At 24.1% G+C, this 26949-nt stretch overlaps 2 protein-coding genes and 1 long non-coding RNA gene across 15 annotated transcripts; 1 reads left to right on the forward strand and 2 right to left on the reverse strand.

Moving 5' to 3' along the window:
• The first annotated feature begins 680 nt into the window (after positions 1-680).
• On the forward strand, positions 681-13851 carry LOC108000344 (elongation of very long chain fatty acids protein AAEL008004-like). Of its 13 annotated transcripts, XM_062086388.1 has the most exons (16): positions 681-905; positions 1589-1687; positions 2948-3138; positions 4628-4711; positions 4777-4833; positions 5604-5846; positions 5923-6605; positions 8372-8556; positions 8624-10733; positions 10847-11094; positions 11346-11521; positions 11639-11834; positions 11939-12103; positions 12203-12518; positions 12770-13554; positions 13622-13851. In XM_062086388.1, exons 2-7 carry the CDS (start codon positions 1615-1617, stop codon positions 6079-6081), a joined length of 807 nt encoding a protein of 268 aa, XP_061942372.1. In that variant the 5' UTR covers positions 681-905; positions 1589-1614; the 3' UTR covers positions 6082-6605; positions 8372-8556; positions 8624-10733; positions 10847-11094; positions 11346-11521; positions 11639-11834; positions 11939-12103; positions 12203-12518; positions 12770-13554; positions 13622-13851. The 13 variants fall into 13 exon arrangements, with proteins under 13 accessions (XP_061942372.1, XP_061942382.1, XP_061942379.1 ...); XM_062086398.1 differs by having other exon boundaries at positions 8624-11094; positions 11639-11883; positions 11975-12103; XM_062086395.1 differs by having other exon boundaries at positions 8624-11094; positions 11939-12106.
• LOC108000342 (elongation of very long chain fatty acids protein 7) lies at positions 9565-26949 on the reverse strand. The gene is made up of 6 exons (XM_017060597.3): positions 26617-26949; positions 11757-11874; positions 11409-11680; positions 11006-11189; positions 10811-10926; positions 9565-10698 (listed from the first exon to the last, which is right to left on the reverse strand). Exons 1-6 carry the CDS (start codon positions 26695-26697, stop codon positions 10453-10455), a joined length of 1017 nt encoding a protein of 338 aa, XP_016916086.1. The 5' UTR covers positions 26698-26949; the 3' UTR covers positions 9565-10452.
• LOC108000348 (uncharacterized) lies at positions 12574-20325 on the reverse strand. The gene is made up of 2 exons (XR_001766520.3): positions 15064-20325; positions 12574-14972 (listed from the first exon to the last, which is right to left on the reverse strand). It is a non-coding gene; the product is annotated as an uncharacterized LOC108000348 (long non-coding RNA).

Here is a 26949-nt window from a genome sequence, read left to right on the forward strand (position 1 = left end):
TAAATTATTTATATTTTTTTATATTTTATTTATATAAATAATAATATTATTAAAAATATATTATAAATATAAATAAATCATTTTACTTATATGGAATTATATAGAATTATATATTTACGTCATAGAATTTTATATTTCTTATTTATTATCAATTAATTGAGCAAATTGAAATTTCTATAAATATTTTATTAACATTTTACTAAACGTAAAATATTCAATATTAAATTCAATATTAAATCGATCAAAAATACTTATTATATCGTTATTAATTAATATTAATTAAATTATTTATATCAGTACTTTTGTATTAATAAATTGAAATAATAAATTATAATAATTAATATATTTAAATAAAATAAATTCCAAAAAAAATTAGAATACGTAATTTAATTACCTAAACTGTAATATAATAATAATAACTGGATTAAATAATAACAGTATCATCCAAAATAGGTTAGAAAATATCATCCTAGAAAATTAGTAATCTTTTTTATACAATTTATCAAAGATATATGATTAATAATATATTACAATTCTCATTAACATTTATATTACATTTTTTTTCTTTACTCATGACCTAGTCTCATCCCTTCTCTTTCTTCCAACCTGTTCTTTCCATCAATTGTGGCGGAAGTCTCGATTTTCCAAGGAATTTAAAGTTCATGGTGGGAGATTGAAAGATTGAGTTTTGGTGCTACTTTGGTGTCAGCATCAGTTTTTGATTTGCTGCTTCTCGTACAACATCTCTCGAATGAACATTTCTCTTTTGTAAATATAAATCTTAATTTTGTATATTCGTATCGAAAAAGAAACCGAACGTTAAATAACTTAGCCGCGCTATTTCGAAAATTAAAATTTTGATTCATTCCATCGAAACTGCTTGATAAGAATTACGAAGATTTAAGGTGAATATTGATTATTAAATATTTATATTTATGTGAAATGTGTGAAGTTCGATTCATTTAGTTGATAAGTTTTCATTCTGTGGATTTATAAATATGACATTTTATGTGTGAAGGAAGTTGTTTAAGTTGATAATGTTTTTAATTCACTTAACCCATTAAGAGTCAATATTATGTTAACACAACATTTAATTCATAATTTTTTTTTTATTGATACATATAATTGTAGTATATTTTTTAATATTATAATAATTAGAATGAAAGAATTCTAAATTTTAAAAATTTGATCAATACTCTTTCCATTTTCGTTTCTTTTTTTAAATAAAAATAACAATGTTCCAAAATTCTAAAAATTTAAATTATTTATTTAAATTAAAATTAAAATAGATTTTGATAAATTATGTTTCTTATGTCTCTATTTTGTTTAATGGACTTTTTATATAATGGTATTCTTTATAATAATAAACTTCAAAATAATATAAAGAAAATATTCTATTATGGAAAAATTACTGTTCAAAAATTATTTTGACAGCATTTATATTTATTCCTATATATTTTAAATAATAAATAATAAATAGTCATACATTTAAAAATTTCATTTTGCTTTCTGAACACTAATGGGTTAAATTTTTAATTTTTTATAATTTTAAATTTCCCTTTCAAGAAATAAATCTTGCTCGTTTCAGTTTGAAAGAAGCAAAAATCAGCAAATATGTCGAATTTGATTCATCAAATGGTCAACAACTGCAATGAGATTTTGGATACTAATAATAAAAATAATAAAGGTAAAATAATAAAAATAATATACACTAGCTAGCAGGAAAATAACATTAATTTATTAATTGTATTTAACGAATGTATTATATTCTGCTACTTCAAAAGAAATTTTACGAAATTAGTAGGAAAGTAAAATAAATAGTTTTAGAATATTTTAAGATAATACTCAAATAAAAATAAAAAACTAAAAAATTTATTTAAACAAAGTATAAGTATTTGGTTATGGAAATATTTTAATTTTCAATGTTTAACTATTGTTTGTATTTTTTTCAAATTATTTCAAATTTTTCCAAGTTCTATAGCATATATATATCCTGTATAATAAATAAAATTATTATATTGGATATTATATATTTACAAAACATTTTAAGAGGATTGATTCTATTGGCCAAAATAAATGTAAAAGTTGATATATAAAAATATCAATTGATACTTATTTATTAAATTAAAAGCAATTTAAATTGCGCTAAGTAAAGTAAGACGGAGATAGTGAAACAACTCTATCTTACCAATTATTATCTCAATCTATCTATCCCGCTCCATTTAATGCAAAAATTACTTGCTTATAAATAACTTAATAATTAATTTGTATAACTACTTTTGTATTTGTTTCAAATTGAATAGAATATTAGAATAGATTTATTAAAATAGATTCACCATAAAAATCTTATGAATATATTAATATGCTGCATGAATATTACAAATTATTACATTATATAATTATACATAAATATACATTTATTATATTTGATTATTATATTCATTATCTTTCAAAATTAATTATGCACGTATATATATATTTTTAAAACAGAATCAACAATTTAAATAAGATATTTCACAACTTGCTATAAGAAAAATTTTTATTACTCTATCTTATCTTTCAAAATTAATTATGCACGTATATATATATTTTTAAAACAGAATCAACAATTTAAATAAGATATTTCACAACTTGCTATCAATAAGAAAAATTTTTATTACTCTATGATTTTAGATATTAATATAATTAATTAAATATTAATAATTTTTTTATTAATAAGAAATTACTTAATAAATTATATATTTAATTTCACTCATTCTAATTAATATAAATCATTTCTGAAAAACAAATATTCATTGAATAAAAAATAAATTATGTATTTATGCATAAATTAAAAAAAATATAAAACATAAAAACATTTTACATAAATATTGATACAAATACAATTGAATTAAAAAGAAAAAAATATAATATAAATTATCAATTTAATCATGTATCATTTTTTCAGAAATCATAATAGATACATGGCCCATGATGTATTCCCCAGGTCCTATATTATGCATCGTAGGCTGTTATCTAGCATTCGTTTTGAAAGTTGGACCGAAAATGATGGAGAAGAGGTCCCCTTTTCAATTGAATTTCTTGTTACTCGCTTACAACATGATCCAAGTGATATTCAATATCTGGTTATCACTCAAAGTAATACTTATTAAAATAATAGATTTATTACAATGATTTATGATACAATGTATATTTTGTTTAATTATTATTCTTTTATTAAATTTAATTTATAAGCTACTTTTCATAAGCTAAATGAATTCCACTTTTTTGAATCATAAGATCAAAATTTATTAAAATTCATACATACGTTCATTTATTACGTAAAAATATATGACATTTGAATATAATTATATACAAAATTGTAAGAATTTGGATGTTATATTTCTGTAAAAAATTAATTCTTTTTCAAAAAGTTTTATACAATTTAAAAATATATCTAAAAATCTAACATAAAATTAATTAGAAATAAATCTTTATCATAAAATTAATTAGAAATAGATTTTCACTCATTATTAATGAATTTTTCATTATTATTACTTGATAATATCTGGAATTATTTTCAAGAAAAGATCTTCATATTTTTCAGATACAAAATCAAATAAAGATTTTCCTTAGAACATCAACATATATTTTCCTTAGAATTTATATTTCATATTAATTCCATAAAGTCCGAGAAAAACTTTAAGATTGAAAATTTAAATTTGAAAACATTAAAATCTTTAAATCTTTTTATGTGATATTTTTGATCAATAGTATATTTATGAAAAATTTTTTGACAATATATAAAACAAATCATAAACTTTTAATAGAGTATAAAAAAACTCAAAATAAATGATGAAATAAAAGATATATCTTAAATATTTTTTTTTAAAAGCATTATTAAATACACAATTATTAAAATATTATTTTCAAGCAAAAATCGATCGACAATACTTAACTAATTAATTAATTTTAGAATAATCTCAAACAACTTTTTTCTTTACAAAAATTTTCATTTTAGCTTTATTAACGAGATGTTAAAAATAAAAAATACCAATCAATAAAATACCAGCGAATCGCTAAATTCGAATAAAAAAATCGAAATATATATTTAAGCAAGATTAGATATATATAATGATTAAATTAATAATATAAAAGTATTTTATATGCTAAATAATGAGTAAAAATTATATTTTATTTATGAATTACTATATTTATGAATTACTTTATTTATGAATTAGAAACTTTATTAAATAAAGTTATTAGCTAAAAAATAATTAGAAAAAAAAAGTTGTTTGAAATTATCTCAGGAATCATCAATTAATCCTTGTCGATTGATTTTATATAGTTAATGAAATAAATCATACATTCAAAAAACAAAAATGTATTATTATTCATAATATATTATATATTCAATAAATAATAAATAAATAATAAATAATGGATTTCTAGATCGTCTGCAGTTAATTAAATAATTAATCGTAGATTTTCAGATGCATTTTCATATTATAATAAATTTGTTTATAAAAATAATTAATTTTTTCAGATATGTGATGGCTATATTTTTATAATATATATTATATCTATAATTTTACAATATCACTATAATTTTATCTACTTAGATAATTATTTATCTGTCTTTAAACAGGCATTAGAACCCAGTGTGGTATCAATTTTATTATTACCTAAATGCCAAAATCCAACGTCTCTGAATTTAAATACCAAAAATACGGTAAGTTTACAGAAAAATACGAAACAATCAAATGAATTTCATGGAATACATTTTATGTAAAATAGATATCGTCAGCTGCCTGGTGGTATTTCATCGCAAAAATAATGGATCTTCTTGACACGGTAAGTTTAACATAGAATTAATTAAATATAAAATATTGAAAATTATTTTTGCTTTTAATTTCGAATGGAAAATGAATATATATATGTATATATGTATATATATATATATTATTATAAATTAATCAAACAATAATTCATTATTGTATAATATTTTAGATCGTCAGAAATTTTAAATGAATTTTCTGAGAGTATTAATAAATAGCTTTGTTTTTTTTTAATTGAAATTTTATATTATTTATCAATAATTTTTCGTATTGAAATGTTCAATTTTTTATTATCGAAACATTTTTTTATTTTACATGTCTAGTTAATAAAATTATTGCAAAAAATACTTAATACAATACAGAAAAAAAAATAAAAAGAATTATATCATTGAAAACATCATAAATGCAATAGAAATTATTTTCTCTATCTTATTAATCTTATTTCAAATAATTAATAACTATTAATTAATTTTAATTATTTAGATAACAAATATACTATTCCGTTTTAAAAAATGAAGCTATTCTTCTTTTCTTAGAAAATTCATTCTTAAAATGTTAATCTCATTTACAACATATGAAAATTCATTTGATCATTAGCACGTAAAAAATTCAAATTGATATCTGCAGTGATTTTTATAAAAAATAACCTATAATACTCTCTATAATAATACGAAACATCTTAATGAATATAATATATCATATTATAACAAATTAAATCGTATTCACAAAATTGATATTATTTTCTCACCAACTCACAGTATAATTTCTGTTCCTGTTTACTCGAAGGTATTCTTCATACTTCGAAAAAAACAAAATCAAGTGACATTTCTGCATGTTTACCACCACACGATAACCTCAATATGTTCATGGTTGTATGTCAAATTCCTGCCAGGCCAACAAGGTGCTGTGATCATTTTCTTGAATTCTTTGGTACACGTTATCATGTATACGTATTATTTGATCTCTGCTTTGGGTCCTAAATACAAAAAATATCTTTGGTGGAAGAAATACATGACTTGGATTCAGCTGGTAAAATCTTCTTTGAATAATTATATTTTGTTTTTTAAAATTAATACTTATATTAAGCATATATTTTTCACGCCAGGTGCAATTTTTTATATTACTCGCTTATGAATTGACAATTCTCGTTTTGGGCTGCAAAGTGCCAAAAGCTTTGTCGTGTTTTGTTTTGACCAACTTAGTGATCTTCATCTATTTATTCAGTGACTTTTATCGAAAAGCTTATGCGAAGCAGAAAGTTTAATTTTTTTGAAGAATTATTGATTCGACGTCTTGTCGATAAAATGATCGATAAACCGAATATGCAATACATCATTTAATAATAAAAAAGAAAAAAGTGTTTATGAAATAATGAGAAAAAAAGAAAAAAATAGAAAAAAGGAAAATGGAATTCATTCAGAGTAAAAAAAAAAAAAGTGGAACGAAGTTTGTAATAAGAACATAAATATTAAATATTGAAGGAGCAGCTGCAGTTATGATTCGAGTTTCAACTTTGTTCTAGTGAGACAATTTCCAGGAATCGAAATTTATACTTTCGATATAACGGGTTCCTTCCAAATTTAGGTCAGTGACATCCATTATTTGGAGAGAGAATGACATAAAAGGAGGTTTGTCAGGTGGCCGAAGGAATATTTATAATGAAGTCTAGATCGAACTCAAATCGCTTCTTCGCTTTCGAAACAAGATGGATTAAAATTGAGAAAAAAAAGTTGTATAGAAAAAAAAACCGTCATCTAAGTCATTACCATAGACATATTTTGGAGAATGGTAATTGCTTTTTTTTATAGTACATATTTTTAACAAATTCTTTTTAAAAATGATTTTTTATTTTTACATCTTGATAATAATTAGAAATAAATTATAAAATAATTTTCATGTTTTTATCGAATTTATGCTATAAAATTTTTACTTATTTTTGTATTGGAATTTCTTTTTGAAAATAATTTTCATATTATCTCCAATATCATAACCTATTTTATCGAGAATATCTATCTAATAAGTTAAAATGAATTTAAATATATATATATATATATATTTTTGTAAAAATTGTATACTTATACAGAATAAATTAATATTTATTGCATTATTTTTAAATATAATAATATATTAGATTATAAAATGTGATATGTAATGAGATATATTAATGAAAAATTATTTTATTTATTTGATCGAAAACTATAATAATAATTTTTAATTTTTAAATGAATCAACGAATTTTAAACAAATATCTGTTATCTTTCATGTATAAAATAATAGAAATGTTAATGTTAGTAATTTATAAATTGCAATTAAGACATGTAAATACACGAAATATTATTTATTCAAATATTTCGATATAATGACAAAGAAGGGACTCTGATTTCGATTTTAAAATAAATAGAATAGTATTCCTTTTAAATAAAATAATTTATTTAGCAATCATTTTCAAATTATGTGTTGTAATACTTCAATTCTATTATATTATATTTCTATTATATTATAATTCTATTATATTATATTTTATTTTTTAAGTAAAAAAAAACATACGAATTTTATGGAAAAATAGGTTAATTTATTTTGTAAAAATATTTTCTAAAAATTTCATATTAAAAAAATTGTTTATCTATTATACATATGCTGAAATTTTCAAAATCCTAGGTAAAAAATTTTAATCAAAAAATGTAATAACTTTTTCAATTTAGAAAATAATTTTTCCTTTTTATAAAAATAAATATTTAAAATTTATTATTTAAATGCAAATTATTTGCAGTCTATTTGCAATTATAATATCAGAAATTTTTATTTTATTATTAAATTTTATCAATAATTACAAAGAAAATATATGATAATAAATCATGAATATTTTTACAGTTATAAAAATTGTAAATAATTAATATTTTATATAATTTGTATAAATTATATAAAATGTTTTAAAAACAATGAATCATCAATATCAGAAATTAGAGTCCTCTCATTGTGACATGTTTTTTTTTTTCCTTTTTTCTTTTTCCAATCCTTGAAAAATGCTAATGACATTGTATGACATAATAATAAATAAATAAAAAAAAAAACAATTTTAATAATTGTAAAAAAGACTTAATAAAATTCATCAATGAGTAGTTTCTTTTTCCTAAATATTTACAATCAAATAATAAATATTGCAGAATTATTTTTGTAAAAATTCATGAGAAATTGCATGACAATGAACAAATTATTTCTATGTGGCACACTATAATTTATTTTCTATTCAACTAGAAAACTTGCAATAAATTTAACTTTCCACATTTAAAATTATTAAATTTAAATTTTAAATTAAAATTATAAATTTATTTAAGTTATAAAATTTTATGAAATGTTTAATCAATTTCAAATGAATTAACATAACAAATTTATTTTTTTTAATTTATTAAACTTTTTATTTATGATGTATATAAGATATAAGATAGATTGAGATAAAATTAAAACGTAAATATAACTTTTTAAAAATACTTTTAATTATCGTTACATTAACAAATATTTCATAAAGATATCCTATTTTCTTTGTTTTTTTCTAGTTTAGAATTTTGCAGCAAAGAGAAGACAGATCCAATGATGATTACAATCAGGATTAAGAAAAATAAGAGACAGTTTAATGCAGAATCGAAAAATACGACAATTAATCGAAAATTATTTGATTATATATTACAGAATTAAATTTTGAATTGAATCTTGGAAAGTGATATTCTATAGTGAACAAAAGGTTAATAATTACTGATATATATTTATATATTTAAATATATTGTAATTCAAATCCATTTCTCTTCAAGAATTGTTTTATACAAATTAAAGAAAGTTGGCCATAATTTAGTAACCTAACCTCCTCGATTGTGAGAAACGATATTAGTGCAGATGATTAATCAGAAATAATTGATATGTATTTTTAATTTTCGAATATACACTTGAAACAAGAATATTTGATTGTCTTTGTGTTATGTATTATTAAATGTACATAAGATATTTTATTAAGATAAGTATATTATGATATTTAAGATAAATATATTATGATAGTGAAAAATTAAATAATAGTAAAGTTAATGATAAATTATATTATTTAAACATATTATTTTAACATGTATATGTATATTAATATAAGAAAAATCATTATTTGTATATAATTTAAAAATTATTAATAATTCAAAGTATGCTAGTGATTTTCAATAAGTATAATTTAAAAATTATTAATAATTCAAAGTATGCCAGTGATTTTCAATAAGTATATTTAACATTTTTGCATACAAATTGAAAGAAAATAATTTTGAATATTTTTTTTTAAAAATATCATAAATAAATAAATCTTTTTATTTGAATTGTAATATTTTTTTATTTATAATAGAAATTATATAGAAATATAATAGAAATTGGAATACAAAATTTTTTTTATATGTTATTAAATATTTTTTAATACTTATTTTATTTATACTTTGCAATACAAATAGAAAAAAATATTATTTTTCTTCCTTTTTTATAAATCAATTAAAAATATACTTTTTTATTAGAAATAATATATATTATATAGAATATTAATTTGTGTGTTAATATTTGTAAGATAAAAATAATTGGAAAGCTCTATATAAACTATAGAAATTCAGGCATTATGAAAGAACAATTTTTTATTTTTGCTATTGTTTATTATCTAAGCAAATTCAAGGATTAAAATTGATAATTAATGCGCTAATGAAAATTAATCGAAATAAACAAGATTTTGAAATCGTTTTATGAATTCCAGTTTACTATATACATTTGTGATTTAACATTTATAATGTAATATTTATTTAATAATCATTAAACACTATTTTCTATATTAATTTATAAAATATTTAAATAAAATTTCACGCACATTTATAGTTTTAAATAATTATTATAATTATTTTTGAGTTGGCAGCAAAGAAACGTCGATTTTGTGAAAAGAGAATATAATAGAATATTCATATAACATGAATTTCAGAAATTATATTCTTATATTCAATTGTAATAATTACTTAATTTATATAATTAATTTCAAAAAAGTACATTATATTTAATATATTACAATATTAATAATATTATTATTACATATAATACAATATTTTATATTTAAATTCAGATAAAAGTAAAATATTTCATAGAATATAGAATATTCTAATATTCTATATTCTATATATATTTATAAAAAAGATTTATAAACAATAGCATATAATTATTTAAAAATTGAAATATTTAAAATTGTTCATCTTAGAATTAAAAATTGATATAACATTTCTAGCATCTCAATATAATTGATGTTCAAAAACCTGTTTGATGATAGTCTGCAAATAATTAAAGAGAAACTATCTTTCATAAGCAAATATTTCTTATATTCTCTATAAGATAAATGAAACAAATTCATCTCTTTCACCTCTCTTGTAGAAGCAAAAAATTTTCAAGTAATCTTGGAATTGACAATGTACAATCAATCCACTGACGTCGTAACACATCAGAAACACACTAGAAGCACAGTCATTATCAACAAACATCAATAAACGTTTGATTATTTTAACTGAATTTAATTAATTCGATATTTCGGTAAATGGCGATATTTCGGTCGATTTTTTATATTCATGTCTCTTCTTTCAAAAGACTAATCAACTTTCCTTCTTTCGTCTTGTATGCTTCCGTTTGACACTGTCTTTGCTATCTTGGTCTCCTTGTCTTGCAAAAGTTTTGAATGTTTCTCGTTGGATTTGTATGCGTTATTGTAGAAATCAGAGAACAGGAAATAGAAGAATACCGCATTAGGTAGAATTAAGATGAGCGACCATTTTGGATAATCGCAGTCGTAAAACAGCAATTGACAACTGTGCAGAAATGCTAGGCAGAATTGACCCTATTTGACATAAAAAAAAAAATGTTAATTTAGATGTAAGATTATTTTTAATTCAAAAAAATTAAAAAATATTGATACACAATTGACATTAGAAAATAATGATAAATTTCACCATTTGAAGAGTTGTAATATATTTCTTCCACCATAGGTACTTTTGGTATTGAGGTAATAACGCAGCCAATAAATAATATGTGTACATAATTATGTGCACGAAACTGTTAATGACACCTGAGAAAAAAAAACGATGTTATCGAATCGAAGAAAAGATTGCAACGATAATACGAGAGAAAACATAAATTGTACATACCTATAAACGTGCCATGTCCACCCGGATAATACTTAGTGGCACCCCACGAAACCATTGGCATAACAGTATGATGATACAAATGGAGAAACGTAATTTGATTTTCTTTTTTCCTTAGAACGAAGAATACTGTGTCTAAAAGTTCCGAAAGTTTTGCTAGAAAATAAATATACACGCCTCTAGCGATCTGCAATAAATTATAAAATCATTAAAAAATTTATATAAAATTAATTAATATTGGTTACGAAATTAATTCTTTCGATCTATCAACGAAATCATCTTAATCATCTATTACTATCAGTATTAAATAATTAAATAATTAAATCTGTTAATGTTGTTGCAGAGAATTGAACGAAGGTAGATAAAAAAGAAAATGTAGAACGAATAAAAGAAATAGAAAGGATACCCTGAGTGCTTCCGGTGAGTTCGAATAATCGACGGATTGGCATTTCCAACTGTATTTTCGCAGCCAAGCTGCGTCCAGGCCTTCGTAGAACAGCCAGAAACTGAGAAGAACTTGTAAGAAATTGTAACAGACTAGAATATTCTTTAATTGATATGGTTTCCTGTGCTGCATGTGCTTCGGGCCCCATGACAGGATAAAGTACAAATAACCGATTAAGATGCTGGTTCCAGGTACAGGTGATGGTATGAGGAACCAATCTCTTGTCCGAGGATCTGAAATGAAAAAATCAAAGAATCAGAATACGTATAAAATTTCGAAAGAAAAAAAAATCGAAGAATTATATCCCACCGGATAAATCGTAAAACACATGATGATAAAATCGAACCATCGAGTTGTTGTAGATATTCGACATCCTGTCGATGTGAGGTGTGCTGCTGACATTCATTGAAACAAGTTGTTTGTTTGACTGAAACAAGTAAAAATGTGATATAAGATTTGTTTTAAATTTAATTTATTTCTTTAATTTTTAGATTAACTATCGATCTATATAATTAAATCTATTGCAGAAAAATTATTGGAATTAATACATACAATTAATCTTTAAAAATGATTAATATATATAAAGAGATTTCTGGCTGAATAAAAATCGATCTTCGTCAAATGGAAGAATTTGAAATTATTTGTAGATCAATTTGGTAGTAATATCAACAACTCTATATATTTAATATCACTTTCACAAATTGAATTTTTTTTTACATTGATTAATTTGTTTATCTACTTCTCTATTTTTCTAGTAAATCAACATTCTTATATGTAACGACACAAAAGTATATATTATTTCTTACATATATCGTTTCATTTTTATAACATCAAATTCAATCAATATGAAAGTATTATTCGATATACGTGGATTTAATTAATCAGCATGTAAATGTTATAATAAGTATAACAATATGCAAATACTTGTGTGACCATAATATATACATTTATATGTACGAAAACTAGTCTCGATTTCATGCACGATTTGATGCATAACGGAAAAATGAAGGAGAAAACAGAACGCTCGATTTCGCAGTCCTTAATGATAATGTTTAGCAAGTTTGCACAATGGTAATGTAACACATATGGTAAAAAATTGGTGTCATTTTTTTATTCGCGTGTCAAATTCTTTTTTTTTTTTTTTTTTTAATTCTATATTGGCTATACTATACTAAATTTTAGTCTACAGTTGATGTATGTACATAATATATAATTCATTTATTTTGATGATTATTTTGATGAAATGACGATTTATATATATATGTATATAAAAGTAAGTCTTTGCAAAGTTAATACCAATCTAGGCAATTTTCTTTTTATAGTAATGGCTTTCAAACAAATTGGTGGAGAAATAAATAAAAACAAAAAGGAGGTCAAATATGGTTATCCACGAACAAATTAAGAACAAAAATGAAATATACCTCTTTTTACTCTTTCTTATTAGCCTATTAGCCTGCATTAACATAACCGTATCCATTGGGCAAACTTGTCAAATATTGCTCGTAAAATTACGAGTAAAGCATTTTCTTCTCGAAACCAACTGAAATAGATCACTCTCCATCAATTGCTGTGGCGATAATAACAGTTCAGGCAAGGACACTTTAGACACAAGTGATCTGCATCTCTTTCAAAGTGGCAAAACTTGAACAGTTTCCGAGTCTGAATGTGATTTAACCATAAAAAGGCGAATGGCGACACCTTTTTCAATATATTTATATCCGTTTCTATTATCCTGGTCTTATAGAATCAAGGATTGCATGACGTGAATATTTTATGATGTACACAGTGTGGGAACAAAATAATAACGATAAAATAAATGATAATTTATTACTATTATTACTATGGAAAATGAGGAAAATTTTTATTTTCTTCTTGGAAGGAGGATTCTTTAAACTCAAAAAAAAAAAAAAAAAAAATGTATCCAGCATTATGAGAATAATGCGAAGTATAACGTTTTTATAATTGGATTTTTGTACTCGTGCATAAAATATATAACTTGAATCAAAGTTTAACAATTAAGGAGGAAATGTTTTAATGAAGTTCACTGATTATAAGCGTAAGAATTTATTAGACCATGAGAAATTTTACATCACTGCGTTCGGAGAAAGTGAGTTAATTAATTGTAAGCTTGAGCGGTTTGATTGATTGAGATATTTTAATTTCTTCTGTTTCAGATATTTAAAAAAAAAGAATCATTCATCTTCGTCCATCACGCAAGCTTAATTTTTGTATATCAATCTCTTTTATTTTAATCTCGATCCTTTAAAACCGATCCCTCAAAAATGTTCCAAGAACCTATATCAATATTGAGCGAATTAATCACACGCTTAACGAACTAGAGTAATCTTTTGTGTATTCTTTTGTGTATCTCTATATTAATATAAAGATTTCGGTGCACTTTTTATTTATTTTATTTATTATTAAAAATTTGTGTAAATATATACTTGTGTAAAGAACGGAGAAGTAAAATAGATAAAATATGATCAGTGTGATACAATAGAACGAAAATTCCTCGAAAGAATCGAGTCAATGACCGAGCGTCATAAACTTGGCATATGCTCGGTTGCTTCTCATAATGAAAGGTTGTTTATTTTGCCTCTCTCGTATAAACGATCGGTCTTAATCGTGTCGATTTTTCTTTTTCTTTCTTTCTTTTCCCTTTTTCTTTTTCTCTTTCTCTCTAGCATCTCTCTAGAATTTGCAGTGTATGTATGTAAGTGTTAATATGTAATAATTGAATGACTCGTAAAAAATAGAAACGTGACGATCTGATAAGCAGATTAATTTTAATTTGATTTAAATTTCTTACAGATTATACAGATATTCTTATTTTTGGATTAATCAGAATTAATCACAATGATAATAAAATGATAAGAAAAAGTTTTCTCCCGTTTCTTCTTTGGAAGATATCTTTCGATTGAAGTATCAACATTTAAGAAACGTGTATGAAAGTATTTAAGAACTAAGGAGGGAAAAATTCTTTAGTTTTCTAGTTTTCTAAAATCTTTTGTTAATGTTGTTTATTTAACATCGAATGTTTATTTAACATCGAAGAAGAAAAAAAAGAAAAATCACTTTATCTTAATAAAATAACCATTTATGTACAAGAAACATCATTAATAATCTAATTATATTTTACATGCATAAGATAATTTGAATGTACAAATATTGGCTGGCACAAGGCCATCTTTCAAAATTCAACGAGTTTTATTAAACATAAAAATGTCATTTAAATGAAAAATTTCTCTTCACTTTTGCTCCTTGTATAAACAAAAACCGCTTTGCCATTTTACGCAACTTGATTTCTCTGTTTGAAATTGCCAACATCGCGCACTTTGTACCAAATTTATCTTTTCCATTAGAAGGATATAGCAGAGAGACACGGTGGATTTATTCGATTTTTCCCACTAATCCCTCTTTATCTTTTACGTTTTAAACATAAATAAGGTGAATGACATTTCGAATCGAACAATCAATTCTCGTTTCAATTGTGCTAGCGTTCCTTTAACCGCAAAACGTGTTTTCCTGTGTGTGTAAAAATGATGAATATTTCGTGAAAAGATGATTGAATATTATTGAATTTTTACACAAGTCAAGAGAAGATTAAATATTTTACCGTTTAAAAAGAAATATATGCCAAGTTAGTTAAAATCATATAATATATTTGTATTTATCAGTGATTTTATTGTTATATTTTATCGTGTAATATTTGCATCATAACGTTATAATATGAAGATAGTAATTTATCACACTAAAAAATTTTATCTAATGAAAACTTAAATTGCTTAATAAACAAGCCAAGACAACTTTTTTTGTGCTCCAGAATCAACTCCTTCAAAAATGTTTAAAGTGATGTAATTATAGGTTATGGAGGATTATAATTATTAATATTTGATTTTTTGTTCACCCAATAAAATTCCAAGAAAAATAAAAAAAACAAATCAATTTTATATCTAGTTTCTTTTAAACCATCCTGCATATCGTGTTATCATTCGAATGCTCGAAGAAAGTGGTCAATTTCTATCCAATATTCGCTTTCCCGATCGTTTAATACGAGCGTTGCAACAAATCAACCATATCTGTTAACCACCTAACCTAACCAATTCTGTAGTCGATGTACGCGCTGTTAATACGCGAGTTTTCCAGAGACACGTGGTCTCGTGGAAACAGATTCGAAGCTAAAAAAAGTATGGCGATTGCCGCGTTCGTTTTCGACATTTGATATTCGACACAGAAAGATGCGACACACATTTCGATCTGTTGCAGCTAGCAATGCGATTGTGATTATTAGAATGCAAGAAAATTGAATAATTAAATTTTTGAACGTTCGTCACAATGAAAATGTACAAATAAAAACATTCGTTGTTTTGTTGTGAAAAAAAAATATTTCATTTGTGTGAAATTTAATTTCTTAAGGAAAAAATTTTTATCCTTATAATATATCGTGAAGATTATTAAAAAAAGAAGAACACGAGTTTTAAACATAATTTTCTTATTATTTTCTCTAATCTCAAATTCACTTGATTGTTTTCAGATCATATGATTTAAATTAAAATTTCGATGCTTTTTCGAACGTGATTCTAAAGATGAAGTAAAACTTTAAATTTGCAAAATATTGCAGAATTCTTTCATTTCTTTAATTTCTACTTCGATTTTTCTCGATACAATTTTTACAACATGCACAAAATTTTTGGATTATTCGAGCCTCGTTTCCTTCGATGACAGATGAAAACCTTCAACTCAATGTTTTTTAACCCTAATATCTCTCTCGTTCCAAAGGAATCGTTCGAGTTACGGTTCGAAAATTTGCGGTTGCCAAGTCAAAAGAACGCGAGATGGAAATCGGCTTTCCCTCGCGATTTTTCTTACTAATGATTTAATTTCGAAAATAAAATCTTTGCGAAAACCCACGTGAAGCAGTGAAACATTTTTTTTTTTTTTTCCAAGAATTTAGATCTCACTTCAACTATTTCACGACGATTCATCTTCGTTGATGTTTCGCAACTTCCTTTCGCGCATGCTACACGATCGAACACGGTTGGAAAACCGTATTGCGGCAACGCGCTTTGGAAAGTGAATGCGGAGGAAAGATCGGATACTTGATTTAAATGAGACGTTGAACGTAAAGCTTCGCTCGGATCAAATCAAATTATTTAAAAGATTTTATTCTGTTGCAGTGCCTCTCTTAGTGGGAAATATTTGGGAGATCGAAGACAGGGATCACATTTAAAAGTTTAAAGTGTATCATCATCGTATTTTATTATCGATTATCGATCTTTTTTCTTGGACAAACAGGATCGAACTAAATGTTTTATATTACATGATGCTGTTTGCAATGTTATTCGTGTAACAATAATTATTGGATTCTTGGAAGTGGAACTTAAATTTTCATTTCTTGGAAATGAAAAATTAAAGAATGCGTTTGCAGATAGCAATGGAAATACAGAAATCTAAAACTAAAATATAGAATGCGTGTAAAATAGATTTCATTACGAATGGATGAATTAAAGAATTTTTATATACATATTTACAAAACGTCAAAAAAGAAAATGAATATATATATGCTTTTTTACAGATATACAAAATATATGCAATGTGATCATTCGAATAACTCATAAATTATTTATTGTATGAAGAAATGATGTAGAATGAAGGATAAATTAGTGTTTCAATTTTTTCGTAGATGAACATATAAATGTGTCAATTTCGTTATGTATAAAATTTTTTTAAAAATTATAACAAAGAATAATAAAAAAGTGCTTTAAAGATCTGTAAGTAATAAATTTATACATTTATCCGATAAAAATTGGTAAAATTTTTAATTTTACAGTTTTTAAAACGCTAAATTAAGCATAATAAATAACCGAACACTTTGTACATATTAAAAAAATTAAAATTAAAATTTCGTGTAAAATTTTCCTGAGATTTTCCTCCTTGATTTTTCCAGTCTCTGTCGTAAACATTTGTCTCCTAAGATTTATATCCTCGAGATATATCAACGTTAACAGGTATTCATTCTTTTATTCAAAGGATATTATTCAATCGAACGATGCATAGTAATCGTGATCTCTATTTGACCCCTTTACCCGTCCATTTTGCATCATAACGAAACAAACAAGATTTCTTGAATCGAACGGCTTTTTTTGCTGCCTTTTAACTCTTTTAACTTAAAATTAAACGAATTAACCTATTCGTTCGTATATATTTCAAACTCAAATTCATACTTTTTGTTATTTATTCCTATATTCTTCTAAAAAAAGGAATTTGCACATATAAATAACTCAATTAACTCAAATAATTAATAATTCATTCGATAATTCAGCAAATATAATAACGTATATAATCCATTTGTTAAAAAAAAAAATAATTACATTCTTAAAACTATTAACACACTGCAACATTCTTTTCATAGTATTCATTTTTTCAAACATATTTCATTATATTATAAAACAGACAGCCTGTATATTTTTTTTTATCAAAAAAGAAAAGACAGAATTTAATATTTAAAGGCATCTACACTTACAAAACCAATATTCCTTAAATATTCCTTAATCCCCGAAAAAATTATAAAAATTATCAAAATATTAAACTCCTTCGCAGGTTGAGAACCACTGTTTCAATCGATCATGCGACGTATTATTCCTCGAATGATACATCCGCTACGCTTTCTTCACGTCAGCTATTTTTTTTTTTTTTTTCTTTTTTTTATCTCTATCCACGAGTAAGTATGTACGAGCAAAAGATGATCACGCGAGGGCACGCGAACATTTTATGCTATTGGCAATGAGGTAAGGACAAGGCAACATGGCGGCTGTTTTGCGCGCGAATTTTGATTCTTATGCAAGCGTATTAATCACGTTTAATACGTGGAAATATCCGATACAGAGAAAGTAGGAAGTAAATAGAGTATATTGATTTGAAACTCAATATCCGGAATGATTAATTATGAAGAATTCTGTTTTACGTAATTTTTACATTAAATCTGGCAAAGGAAGTACGAATTGATTACGTAAGGAGGAAATAATTGTATTTCGGAATTAGAATCGATAACAATCATTTCTTCAAAATATTCTTCTTTAAAACTAAATTGCTCAATTTTAAACATAGATTTTATTAATCATTGAAATTATTTTTTTTTAATATTATAATTTTTTAATATTATAAACTTTTGAGTATTACAATGTGGTTTTTTTTTAGTGATCAATTTTTGGTCTTATTAAGAATAATTCATTCTTCTCTACAATTTATTTCCTACTTTTCAGATTTATTTCGTCATATAAAATTTTGATAAAAAATTATTTCTGAAATATACAAATAAAATAGGTCATAAATTATTCAATGATATATCAATTAACTGTTTATAAATGAAATATTTAGGAAAATATATATATATATATATAGGTAGCATAAAAATTCCACGAATAAATTAAAAAAGGCCAATCATTGCTTCTGTTCCTATTTTTCTCGAAATGATCATTAAATATTTCAGGAATGAAATTTCTCGTTCAATTTATGTTTTTTGATCAATTAATGAAAAAAGTAACTTAATCAATGTAGAAATGATGGAATCTATATAAGATTTCTAATCTGAAATAAGAAAGAAATGAAAACAATTTCAGAATAAAAATTTCACAAAATTTGATAAAAAAAATAGAACAGAAGAAAATTGTTATAAAATAATTAAAAAATTCTGACTTTAATGAAAATTTATACATTATTATCTTTTCTTATTTTGAATACAATTTTATTTGAAAAATTTTTCCAAACAACAGAATAGAACAATTTTGAATATTTTGTAATTTAAAATTTTGCTCTATCTTGTATCATTCAAGTTATGTTTAAATTGCTGAAATTTTGAGTATTGAATTTTATTAAAAATAAAAAAATTAATCGTTTTATTATAAAGAAATAAATAAAAATATTCGAATAATTTCGTGAGCCATTCTATATAGATTCCACCTCGTAAAACGTTTAAAAAGGAATGCTTATGCCAACAATTCGCATAATTTCCAAACGTAATCACATTGTCATCCATGTAATAGTTTGCATACATTGGAAAGTGTGAAATGTGAAACCATAACGCAAAGCTGTTAAATGTTTTCCATCTTGCTTATATTTCCATTTCAAGAGAGACAGGATGCTTTTTAAAGGTTATAAAGTCAATGATGTGCAAAATTTAATAGTTGAAGTTACGAATAAAGTTGTTTCGATAAGTTGCCTCCACAATTTATCTCGATAATGCCAAATTTTTTTATTCGAAATTTTTAACTATAATAATGTTAATACCCAAACTCTGGTTACAAAATTACAATTAATAATTTGTACATGAATCGATTTATAAATTTTTTGAAAGAATAACACAAAGTTACATATACATGAAATATATATAATATAATGTATAAATTGAATTGGTTATGACACGAAAAAATAAACTCCAATTGACATTTTTGGATATCAAATTTTTTATCATATTCTAGAATTGGTCCAACGTGTTGTTTCAATACCTTATATGTATATGTATTTATATTCACATATCGTCGTTCAGGTGCAATAACGGCACAATATGCAAAATTTCAATTTTTTTTTTTTAATTCCATATATTTCCACGAATACATTAATACATTGTGATAATTCAACGTAACATTTTTTTTTTAACAACTGGTTTTGTTCCAGTCGTAAAAAATAATTGGAGAAAGAATTTAACCAATATAGTTAAGGAAGGAGGCTGGTGAATACAAGATTGGCTCTTACATAACCTAAAAAAAAAAAGTTTCCTCTTTTCTTGCTTAATAAATTCATCAACGATAAATTGCATTATTAATAATAATTTATTTGTTATAAATGTCGATCGAATTCGTTGTATTTCATTGTTCCTTTCAATAATAATTAAAAGACAATATATTTTTCGAAAATATTCATTCGTTCGTACATATTCATATTCTTGAAAATTTTAGAATCGTGAGAAAAATGATGTTGAAAAAAATAAAAGGAGAGATAGATACTTAAATATCATTACCAATAGATTTCACGTTTAAAAGGTCAAGATCTGAACTAGCACTTTCTAAACTCTGATTCAAATAAAAGTAAATGAACTTTGTAACTGTCATAGGTATGAAAGTTGCACGCGATTATCGAAGTTGAAATTGTGATTACAAGTGTGAAACTTGGAAGGGAAAGTTTCAATTTGGTATGAGTGCATCCAGACTCTTGATCATGATACACGAGTAATATGTGAATATTCGAAGTACGTATATATTTTTTAACGTTGATTCAGTTTTTAAATAATATTTTTGCAATTTTTAATAATTTTTTAAATATTATTTTAAAATTATATGCGTACAAATATTTCGAAAAGGAATACTTTCTATATTAATTTAATATGCTATATTAAATTATTGTTATTGTCACTTCATTTCAACAAAAAGTTTGAGTTTGAATAAAAAAAAAACGTGACAATTCTCTTCAGATGAAAAAGAAAAATTAAAGAATAAAATAAACAAAGATTAAACGAGTCAAGAGACCAACAAGAGAGCATTGACCTCTTTTCAACATGCTCTTGCACTTTCGCAATTATGTAATTTCTATAGAGTCTACACGATTTGCTCGACCTTGATGAATTTATTACCAACCTACGAAGATTCTTTTCTTTCTCACCAATACAAATTTTCGAAAAACTCTTGATCCATTTTATTCCAATTTCGAACGAAATTAATGAAAATAGAACATATCATTACGTCCAATTAATTAAAAATGAATCAAGCTGAAAGTGGACAATAGACTTTGTTAAAATAATTTGTATTTTAAATTTTTGTATTATTTAATTTAATTAAATATCGTATTAATTTATCGACGAATTTTATATTCTAAATTATTTCACTCTTTCACTCTTGGAAGATATAATTTAACATTATTTAAATATTTCACAATATTTGAATCGAATTTAATTAATTTCTTAATATAAAACTCTTCCTTCTCCTATCAACGTTACGTAACATTTTCAAACTCGAAAAAACTTATTTAATAATTCATTGGTTGTTTGAAACCAATTAATTAATTATTAATTGAATTAAAAATAACGATTTTTCGATATTGGTCATTTCGAATAGTCTTTCTATTTAATATAATAAAATTGTGATTGTTTAAATAGTTTCAGATCTGAGCCTGACAAGAGAAGACAATTGCGTCTTTTCGATTCGAGACGCGGAAATTCTTCAGTGAATTCGTGCTAATACAAAAACGCAAGATCGAGCCCCGGAACTGGTTGGTAAATATGTCTCTGGTTATGTAGCGCGTAAAAGTTGGAGTGAAATTGCAACGTGTGACGCGTAACTGGATTATAATTCCTGAAAGAAATTTATTTACAACGTTGCACGAATATTGCAGGAAACGTGATACAATTACTTTGTTAGGTTAGGTTAGATTAGGAATTGAGAAAAAGTGCGTAGAATGTTGATGCGAAAACAAAAGTATAAAATATCGATCGAAGCTCACTTATTAAATTATAAGCAATTGAAGTTTGAAAAAAGATGTATTAGGACATATTAGGACATATTAATATCCCTGTATAATTGTAAATAAGAAGAATATATGAGAAATAAATTTTTTTTATTTTTTTGATTATAGGATCATTAATCAAGTTGAAATTCAAAGTTCAAAGATATCTTTAAAGCAATATTTTAACGATCAAAATTCGACAAAATATATATTTAATATATTTAATATTTTTTTTTATATACTATTTATGAATAATCCTGAGTCAATCAATGAAAAATAATTACTGGAACGTACACGTTAATAATATAAATATTATTTTGTTTCTTAAAGAAACGATAAATTATAACAAAGCAAATAAAATTTTCATCTTAAAATGTTATGGCAAAAATCTAACTATTTTTAAAATGTATGATGAAAAGGTTGAGAAACACTGATCCGAAACAATGAATGAAACGGAAAAAGATGTCAAAATATTTTACAAAATGAAGATAATGTAAAATAATTTAAAATAATTTAAGATAAGTAGCACGAGACAAGGATAAATAATACTATTGCTTCGTTATAAAATTCTCACTGGCAATACAGCTTGCTATATGTAATATAAATAGCTAATATAATATCTAAGAAATTACAGGTACTAAGGAGCAATGAAACGTATGTCGCCAAGATTGCAGGTAATTGTGTCAAATTGGAATCGTGATAGGAAGAAAAGCCGGTTGAGAATTGCAGTGAGAAGCAAACGTAGAATCAAAGAACCTTTCAAGGTTATTTCCGTCTTAGAAATATGATGTTGGTAATGTATATGTTTTTTACTTACTAGATGAACTTTTATGACACACTAAGGAGCTTTGAAATCCATCTGTGTGTATTCTTTGAGCATGACTCAAGTTCAAAAACTCAATAACTCAACTGACAAAGTTCAAAAATCTTTTCGAGTAATTCATCAGTTTAAAAGTGATTTCATTCATTTGTTAACTAAATATTCAAATAATAAAGAGATTCTTAAATTATGAAAATCATTTTCAAGAAATATGAATTATTTATGATTTGATATCCTTTAATTATATAGTATAACTGATTTTCTTTGAATATGTGAATATAGATAACTGTAGATAAAAAAAAAAACTTATTTTTATTATTTTTTCTTGTCACCTAATTAACATTGATGTTTTAATTAATTAATTAATATTTCAAAGTTCAAAAAGGTGAAAAACTTACAAAATTCAAGTCATAACTATTTTATAATTAATTGTAGATTATGTCTATTGTAAAAAATAAAAAATATTATTTATCAATTTTCTTTTATGTATTTTCTTTATATGTAATATGTAGATAAATATAGAACCCTTTTTTTTAATCGAATGTATAACTTTCCTTTTTCCTTTCTCTTTTTATAAATTAGATAATAAGCCTTCTTATAGAGAAATTGATCATTGAGAAAGTATTCATATATTATTATCTCAATTTCAAAGTATTTGCATACTTATTACCTTATATGGAATAAATCGTGGATATCAATACGAGTGAAAAAATTTATTCTAAAATTACCACAAAAAGAAATAATAAAAATTCATACTTTTAAATTTATACATAGATTCATAGAATACTTCAAGATCTAAATCAGTGGTTCTCAACCAGCATTTTTCTTACAATAATCATAATCGTTTCATAATTTCTAAAAAAAAAAAAACATTAATCTAATCCTCCAAAAACACACCGATACATTTCACAAAAAGAAAAAAAGTATTTTCAATTTTTCTTACCAAAGATGAAACTCACAGAAGATAATACCGACTCATACGTGCAACACCATAATCAATCGTATTTACAATGTTTATTTACAAATCAATTGACGAAAAATAAAAAATTTTTTTTTGGAATAATATTATACAAAGCCTCGAAAAACGATGAACGAATTTTTCACCACGATTTCGAAATTAAGATTAAAAAAAAATCGGATCGGTTGAAAAGCAGGAAGCACACGATCCTCGACCACACGCGATCCGACGTTCCTAATGGACTGAGAGGGCCGATTCGATCACACCACACTACATACTTTCTATCTATATGGGAGTAGGAAGAAAGCTGTAAGAAGTGGGGTCTATTTGAACTTTAATATAAAATTTAATTTTGGCGAAAGTTATTTTTTTTGGATATAATTTCTTTTTATATAATTTATAATTTAATGCTTACGTTACGTAAAGATAATATATAACTCTAAAAAGAGATTTGCAAAATGGCTACCCAGGATATATATTTTTTTTGTTCAGAAAATCTTAAAATTTTTGTTTTCCTATCTCAGTATCTCTTGTTTAAATAATTTTATTAATTTTATTTAATTTACAATGAGCTTATTTTACATTATACAAAGAGAATCATAAAAGTTTCTGAAGGGTTGTTAAAATTATTTTGTATTACATTGAACAAACTGTTATAAAAATAATGAAATATTTTTGCTTGCAATTAATTGTACAATTTTTAATATAATTTCGCAATGTTTTGTTTACTTAATTATAATTATATCCACCAATTTCTAGGAATTATAGTTTTTGATATATTTTCTTTGAATAATTGATTTTGCTTCGTCACCTTGCGTCACTATCGTAATTATGAGAAGAAAAGGTCGTTAGGTTATTTAGCTATTAAACAAAAGGAAGTCGTGTCTCAAAAAATTTAAAAAACATTGCTACATTGCAATGACGATCGACGAATTAGTTTCGCAAAAAGGGAAGACGCACGATTGACGTTGATTTAGCTGAAGTTAATTTGCAACCATTTCCAGTGGTAATCGAATGGAAAATAATGTAATTTCGTTTGAATTTGATGATTTTGAAAGAAGGTGTATTGTAACAAAGCGAATTACTATTATTCAGCAAATTTAATAACTTTTGATATTTTTATTTAAAATTCTAACTAAATTTTAATTATGTTTTTTTGTTATCATTTAAGGTATTTTATTTATAAGATTTGACATTTTAAAATTGGAACATCTTGAAGTACTTCTGATCAATAAATTTCATTATCAAATAAATTTCATTATATAATAAATTATATAATATATTTTTAATCATTATATAATATAAACTATAAACTATAGAGTGACAATAATGCAATTAATAATTTTATTTTTTCTATTTCAAAGTTACTCTGAATATGTAATATTTGACTGCTCAGAAACGTGAAGCTGTGAGTCGAATTAAATGATTGTATCTTTCTTTGTTAAGTATCGTAAGTTCAATTATTATACAGTATTTGCTTATCACAAAGCAATAAAAATGAATATAATTATTACAAGTCATTGAATGGAAACATAATTAACTTTTTCTTACCATATCTTAATTATTTAATGAAAAGATTCCATATTTATAAAACAAAAATTATTTATTACATTTCTGTTAATAACAATTTTGCTTATATCCCATTTCTAAAATTTATTAATATTTATTTAATCATTTTTGAAGAGTCGATTGTAGAGAACAAAACAAATGCAAAAGTTGATACGCAAAAATAACGATTGAAGCTTATTTGTTAAATTTCAAGCGATTGAAGTTTGCGTTAGATAAAGCGAGACAAAGATAATGAGGTAGCGGTGCGACAGAGATACAGCTATTCATTTAATATAAATTTCAATTGAATATAATTTAATAAATAAATCTCAATTGACATTTCTTTTAGTTCGAAGAATTGTATTTTCTTAAGTGTTCCATGAATATATATATATATTTAAATCCTGTGTAAATAAAAACTTTCAAGAATCAAGGACAATTAAAGATCGTATAATACGAACGGGCACCATTAAGGTCCATAAGATTGCGTAATCTTCAAATAAGGGATATTTCGATCTTTGAAGAATGAAAGTTGTGACCGTGACACAAATTATACACCTGTCATCATAGATACGCTCTTGTTCTCTTATTTATTATCACAATCTATTTTGTAATTGTTTACTTTTCTCGTTATACGTATATATTACGAATATATTTTATGCGAAACTTCAATTTGAATCTTTTAATAGAATTTTTCAATTACTCTTTCATTGTGTTCTGGATATTTTGCATTCTCTTTTAAAATAAAGTTATCAAAAATCATACTTTTATAATAATTGATGCGTCACGAAAAATTTATATCTACTTACTATGCACAATAATAGAATAATTTGTACAAAAGAAAAAAAATGTTTTATTTCTTAAAATCTCATTGATTATTTGTTAAATGTTTGACAAAAAAATTATATTAAACCAAACATTTGGAATTAAAAAAAATAAATAGAGATGAAGATACAATAGTCGATATAAATATTCCAGAACAATGATTTTCAATCGATATGCAGCGAGAGATCTAAATTTATATATATATATTATATATATATATATCTCAAAGATTCTTGTTAATTAGAGAAAAATAATAAAAAAATTGTAAACAAATGATGAAGACAAACAATGACAGAAAATTTTAAATCTTTTTATAAAATCTGTGAAAAACTATTCTACAGATAAATGATTATTAAGACTTAATACTGGATGTCATAAAAATTATAAATTAAAATGTCTTATTCAATTTTCATTATCATCATTCTTAGTTTCGTGTAACTTTTATTAAATTTAAATCTAATTAAGAATTTATTTTCTAATCTCCTAATGTAAAAAAAATTCTTAAATAAAATACATAAACATACTTTGAGAGTTAATTTCACTTCCTCGAGATTTTCCATCAATAAAACAATCCTACTTCCATACCGCTTGATCGAATCGCACATATACACAAGCTTTCATTCAATTTTCAGGTTAGGTTTCCTTTTAAAGTAATCTGCACAATAAGACACTTATACATCGTTGGCCGGGTAAACATTTAGCATAAATCGCGATGCATGTACCATGTCTAGATTAACTAAGAGGATCTTTTTGAAAAGGATCACGGGGCCAAACGGTCACGCGTGCAATCCGCTAACTAAGGATGTTGCAATTATGTGTCGTCGCGTTTTCATCGACTTCGTAGGGAGATCGCGGAT

This window comes from Apis cerana, linkage group LG16 (genome assembly GCF_029169275.1).
Source record: "Apis cerana isolate GH-2021 linkage group LG16, AcerK_1.0, whole genome shotgun sequence".
NCBI lineage: Eukaryota > Metazoa > Arthropoda > Insecta > Hymenoptera > Apidae > Apis > Apis cerana.